This window comes from Dendrobium catenatum, unplaced genomic scaffold (genome assembly GCF_001605985.2).
Source record: "Dendrobium catenatum unplaced genomic scaffold, ASM160598v2 fragScaff_scaffold_390, whole genome shotgun sequence".
NCBI classification, from domain to species: domain Eukaryota; kingdom Viridiplantae; phylum Streptophyta; class Magnoliopsida; order Asparagales; family Orchidaceae; genus Dendrobium; species Dendrobium catenatum.
Window position 1 is genome coordinate 9,146,929 of NW_021318852.1, and position 6,000 is coordinate 9,152,928.

The 6,000-nt window shown below is 39.1% G+C and overlaps 1 protein-coding gene across 1 annotated transcript; it reads left to right on the top strand.

Moving 5' to 3' along the window:
- The first annotated feature begins 3,708 nt into the window (after positions 1-3,708).
- Positions 3,709-6,000, top strand: LOC110105808 (cytochrome P450 77A1). Its single transcript, XM_020835452.2, has one exon. It carries the CDS (start codon positions 4,160-4,162, stop codon positions 5,681-5,683), a length of 1,524 nt encoding a protein of 507 aa, XP_020691111.1. The 5' UTR covers positions 3,709-4,159; the 3' UTR covers positions 5,684-6,000.

A 6,000-nucleotide genomic window follows, 5' to 3' on the forward strand; every position in this document is an offset into this window, starting at 1 on the left:
TATATATGTTAAAAAAAGGATTTACATTTAAATAAGTAGCATCAATGTAGTCATAGGATTTGCTTGGGATGATTGCATTTTTTTTATAAAGATGAATATAAAGTTATTGTGGGGAACATAATTTTTTTGAAAGTTGTTATAAAAAAGTAAATTTTTAGTAAATTTTTTTTTTCAAAAGCAATAAGAAAATAGTAATAAAATAGAATTAATAGGCTCAAAATTTTTATGTGGAGATTTATCCCTAATTATCAAGCTACCAAGACAAAAGAGGCTAATTTTGATAACATATTGATAGCTTCTTTTAGAGTATCTATTATGTTGAGATATGTGGCGGGTTAATGAGATGAGAGATGTATTTGATGGTTGGGAGTATGTGTAGAGCTTCATATTCATAGCCGTTGTTAGATTATAATGTAATGATTTTACAATCAAAGTATTTTTTTTGGCTCAATTTTATAAAGCTAATGAAGACATGATAAACATTAGATTTTTACTTAAGTGGATAGTACCATATACATTTGCCAAAAAAAGAAAAAAAAAAAAAGACAAACAATACGTCTAGATTGAGTGAAATTATTCTGTGCAGATACGAATGTTGTTCAGACACAAATCATAGTGTGTCTCGTCACCTATTTGATGTATATCAAGGCTATGTAACAAGTGATGTGGCAGGCTTTGATTTGCCTCCGAATGATCCGGTATCCGCACAGAATAATTTCTCTTAGATTGAACTAGGAAACTAAATATTTGAGAATTGAGATTGATTGATGGACTATTCTATCATGCCATTTGGAGAATGAAGTTTTGGCACTAGAAAAAAGAAAAAGAGGTGACTTAAGCGAATGGATTATCTATTCATACACATATCTTTAATTTATTTATCATGTAAATAAATTAATATTTTTAAAAAAATGTATAAATTTTAATTAACTTATATTTCATTATGAACGATTAATCGAGTAATATTGATAATATTTGCAAATATATTTAGTATTTTTTTAACGTTGCATTACAACATTAAGAATCAAATAAAATACTTCCTTTCAACATAATAAGATAATAGACTATCATGAAGCTAATAACCCCTTATCTTATAATATAATTAATGTTTGATAATTCTCAACATAGAAAATGCTCTCTCTATTATAGCAGAAGTGATTCGTGAAGTTAATGCTAAAATAATAAGATTGTAAATTATGCAAATAAACATCATTCTTCTTTATTATTACAATTTTTTTGTAAGATTAAAAATGTTGCTTAAAGATGAAAATTCTAAGTAGGAGACTTTAAAATTATATGGAAACAATGCCAAATGGGTCCCTCCCAGCTTCATCATATAGAACAAGGACATGTATTTTTGGGAAATCGTTTGTGTTTCCCAGGGCTCTATACGCCTAGTTATTTTAAATGTGTATCATACAAGTGAATTGGCTGGACATTTCGGAAGAGATAAAACTCTTATTTTAATAGAAGAACACTTATATTTGCCCTTTCTAGCTAGATATGTTGCCAGATTTGTTCAGCAATGTAGAGTTTGCAAATTGGGAGCTTTACACTCTGTTACTAGTCCCAAAAGCCCCATGGATCGTTGATAGCATTGATTTTGTAATTGGACTGACTCACACACAGTGACATAAGGATTCTAGAATGGTTGCGGTTGATGGGTTCTAAAAAATGGCTCACTTTGTGCCTTGCAACAAGACACTTGACGTCACCAATGTAGCTAATCTTTACTTCTAAGAAATTGTTCGACTACGCGACATCCCTTGGATGATAACGTTTGATTGCATTGTCAAATTCCTCAGTTATTTTTGGAGAATATTATGGGAAAAAATAGGGACAAAACTTCAATTTTTCATCAGCCGCACACTTCTGAAAAGACAATCAAACTGAAACGGTAAATAGAAGGTTAAGAAATCGGCTGCGATGCTTTGTTGGGAAGAATATTCACCAATGGAATCTCATTCTAGCTCAAGTAGAGTTTGCCTTCAACAGATCCACCAATCAATCGATGTGCGGAAATCACACGTCTAGTAGAAATCTGGTGACGGGCGGAAGATCAATGTCGATTAGTGTCTGGGAGGTGGTTGAGGAGGAGTCTCTTTCTTTTCTTCTTGCTTCCTTGCTTAATTCCGGCGTTAGTTGGCTATCGGGAAGAACTCAGGTGTCAGTTGGCTGCCTGGTGGAAGTCTGACGGTGGTCAAGGAGGAGTCTCTTGCTTCTCTTCCTTTTTTTTCCTTATATTCTTACTTTCTTGCTTCCTTCTTCCTCCTCCCTTTCCTCTCTCCTTCAATGAAGAATGGAAGGTCTATTTATAATTTTCTGAGAGTGACATAACTAATAAATAGGAGGAAGATCAAGGGTAAATTTGTAGTGGCTTGAATGAACGACCGATGTTGAATCACTTGATCGTAAACTGTTTACTGGACATTTGAATGTCTCAATGATATCATAATTTGACGATCATGGGCTCATTGGATTCTTCTCGCCGAGCCGCTCGATTCAACTATAAGCATGTCATGTTTGGAAACCGTTTGGTAATCCAAATTATGGATTGAACCTTCCAAATGCGCTTCGGGTCTTTGATTTGGACTCATTTGGGCTCGGATTGAGTCGAATTTGGTGTCGCTGGGTTTGTATTTCCGAGATGTTCAGTTCGACTATAAATTTGCTGAAATCGGAGTTTAGATGATCTCCAATTTAATTTTTGAAGTTTTCAATCTTGATTTTGCTTCGAGATTTGTGCCCCATCAACATAATTTTTTGATGATATATCAAAGCTGGAAAGTATAAATAGTGGGCTTTGAAAGCAAGCCTCTTTCCATATTGTTGATAGTGAGCATTAAAGGACGCTTCAAAGGTGAAGCATCACATTTCGAGCATGCAAGCGCTTAGTCTGGTTCTTCGTGATTTCTCTTGGGGCTTGCAACTCGAAGCTTTTGGGTTCGGCTCATAGGCTCCATCGACTTCACAGTTTTGAAAGAGCACAAAACTAATACCATATTGATTGGGCATACAGGACTTATAATGAACTAAGCTTTCAGATCTAAGCAGGATTTAATTCACAAGGAAGAAAAACTTGGCCTCTGCCATTCAGTCAACTCGTCAGACTTGTTTATGGAGGTTGCTCTGCAATTATTGGCAAACCCTTACAGATGTTTGCATTCAAGACGTTGAAGTGGACTTGTGACAGCTTATGAAAAACAAGCATGAAATTTCAACGTCGGCAAGAAATTGTCCATCTGTTTCGATGGAGAAAGGATAGCTCAATTTAATATCAATGTCTCAAGAGAGAGAGAGAGAGAGAGATTACCATTAGTAATTTTTTTCTTCCTAGGTAAAGGGAAAGATAGTACATGATGGGAGACATAATTTGAATGTGGTGTTGAAGTAAAGTTAAGCACTTTGAATGGATAGATTATATGTGCGGAATTCGTACATAGAGAATCGTTCAATTTTGTCACTGTTAATAGTAAAAGCGTAGTTACCGTTCACTGTTCATCCTTGTGCTTTTACTATTCACAATCACAAAACCGAACGGTTCTCTGTGTCTGAACTCCGCACGTAATAATCTGTCCTCTGAATGCGGCAAGAGCCAAAGAAGATACATGTGTAAAACATGATTCAAGTTCATTTGCGGTGTAAGGGTGAAGTCGTTAATAATAGAGGTAGTTTAGCATAGATAGGCAAGGATTTATTAATCTTATCTACCATTAGAGTGCTCAACCATCTATGTTCAAAAACCTCTCTAAGGAGACTCTCTAACATTATCTGTCACTCGAGCGACTATAACCTTTTCATGTTCTATCTATAAGTATAAAACCAGTCATCCAACGGTCTCTTAAAAGTCAATATTCTTTAGCTAATAAAGAATTCCAATCCTTCCAACCAAAGTAATCCAAAGAACAAACCCATACAGAACACAACTACATCCTGCAATTCCTTAGAAATAACAAAACACATCGTAGAGTTTGACAAATCAAAAACCTTTATAAATTTCAACCTTCAAATTTAATTCTCAGCCGGCCCGACATTTAAATTCCACCAACTAATCACATACACCTCCTCGCTCCGTCACCACCTATAAAACCATCATCACCACCGCCACCATCACCACCACCACCACTCTCCCACTTCTCACCGCCCCTCCATCTCTCCCATGGCCATTTCGCTCGTCTTTCTCACCATCACCACCATCCTCTCCATCTCCTTCCTCACCCTGCTCTTTCTCTTCCGCTTCCTATTCTTCCGCCCTTCCAAATCCTCAAACCTCCCTCCCGGCCCCCCCTGCTTCCCCCTCCTCGGCAACCTCCTCCAGCTCGCCCTCTCCCGCAAACAACTCATTCACTACATCCCCGACCTCATTCCCCTCTACGGCCCTATCTTCACTCTCCGGTTCGGCTCCCAAACTCACATCTTCATCACCAACCCCGAACTCGCCCACGAAGCTCTGATCCAAAAAAGTCAACTTTTCGCCTCACGCCCGGCCGAAACCCCCATCCGCAGCATCTTCAGCTGCAACAAATTCACCGTCAATTCCGCTTTCTACGGCCCCGATTGGCGCATCTTACGCCGCAACATGGTCTCCAACATTCTCAGTCCCACCCGCCTCAAAACCTTCGATTCCCTCCGCCAAACCGCTATAAACCGATTCATCGATCACATCCGCGCTGAATCCTCTTCCAACAGCGAAATTTCGGTCCTCCGCAACACGCGCTTCGCTGTCTTCCACATTCTGATATCGATGTGCTTCGGCCTCGATCTCCACGATAACGAAATTAATAAGATCGACATTCTCATGAAAAAAGTCCTCATCACCGCTAGTCCTCAAATGGACGACTTCTTACCTTTGATCAAACCGTTCTTCGCCAAGAAGCGCGCGGAAGCAATCAAAGTCCGAAAAGAGCAGATCGACGCCATTGTCCCCTTAATCAACAAACGCCGCGGGATTCTTGAAAACCCTGCGGCCCATCCCGACGCCACAAACTTCTCATATCTCGATTCGTTGCTCGATCTCCAGGTCAGAAACTCCGCCCCGCCCACCGACGCCGAGCTGGTGACTCTCTGCTCGGAGTTTCTGAACGGGGGAACTGACACCACCGCCACTGCGATCGAGTGGGGAATCGCGGAGCTGATCGATAAGCCATCGATTCAATCAAGAATATACGAAGAGATAGCTGCGGTGGTTGGGAAATATGCGCGGGTAATAAACGAGAATGATACGGAAGGAATGGTTTACCTTCAGGCGTTTGTGAAGGAACTGTTGAGGAAACACCCGCCGGCGTATTTCACGTTAACGCACGCGGCGGTGGAGGATGGGAAGTTGGGGGGTTACGATGTGCCGAAAGATGCTAATTTGGAGATATATCTTCCAGCGATAGCGCAGGATCCGAGGCTGTGGAAGGACGCCGGGGAGTTCAAGCCGGAGAGGTTCTTGACGGGAGGGGAGAATGCGGATATGACAGGGGTGAAGGAGATAAAGATGATACCTTTTGGGGCGGGGAGGAGAGTTTGTCCGGGAATGGGGATGGGGATGATGCATATAACGCTTCTGCTGGCGAGGATGGTTCAGGAGTTTGAGTGGCGGAATCCGGCGGAGAAGAAGCTTAATTTTGGAAGCAAGTTTTTGTTCACTGTAGTCATGGAGCGGCCGCTGAGGGCCATAGCGGTGCCTAGGAAGTAGTGCTTGTGGGCTCATCAATATACTTAAAATAGTTTATATTAATTTTAGTCAGATTATTCTGACATTATTTTTTTATATTATATTATTTATGAAAAGTTATAAGTTTTTTTTTTTGAATTATGATATTGTGGGTGAAAAAAAAAGGACAGATGATTGTTCAACTAAGATAATTTATATTAATATGTGGGTGGATTTACTTAAGAGTTCTTTTTATATTTATTTATATAATTATCTAAGAATATAACGATTATGTGCTATTTATATTTTGTAAATTTTTCTAAAATATAATATTGATATTCTTCTTGTGTTCAATCAAA

What these genes read in the sequence shown, in the direction of transcription:
- LOC110105808 (XM_020835452.2), top strand. Translation starts at nt 4,160, where the DNA reads ATGGCCATTTCGCTCGTCTTTCTCACCATCACCACCATCCTCTCCATC.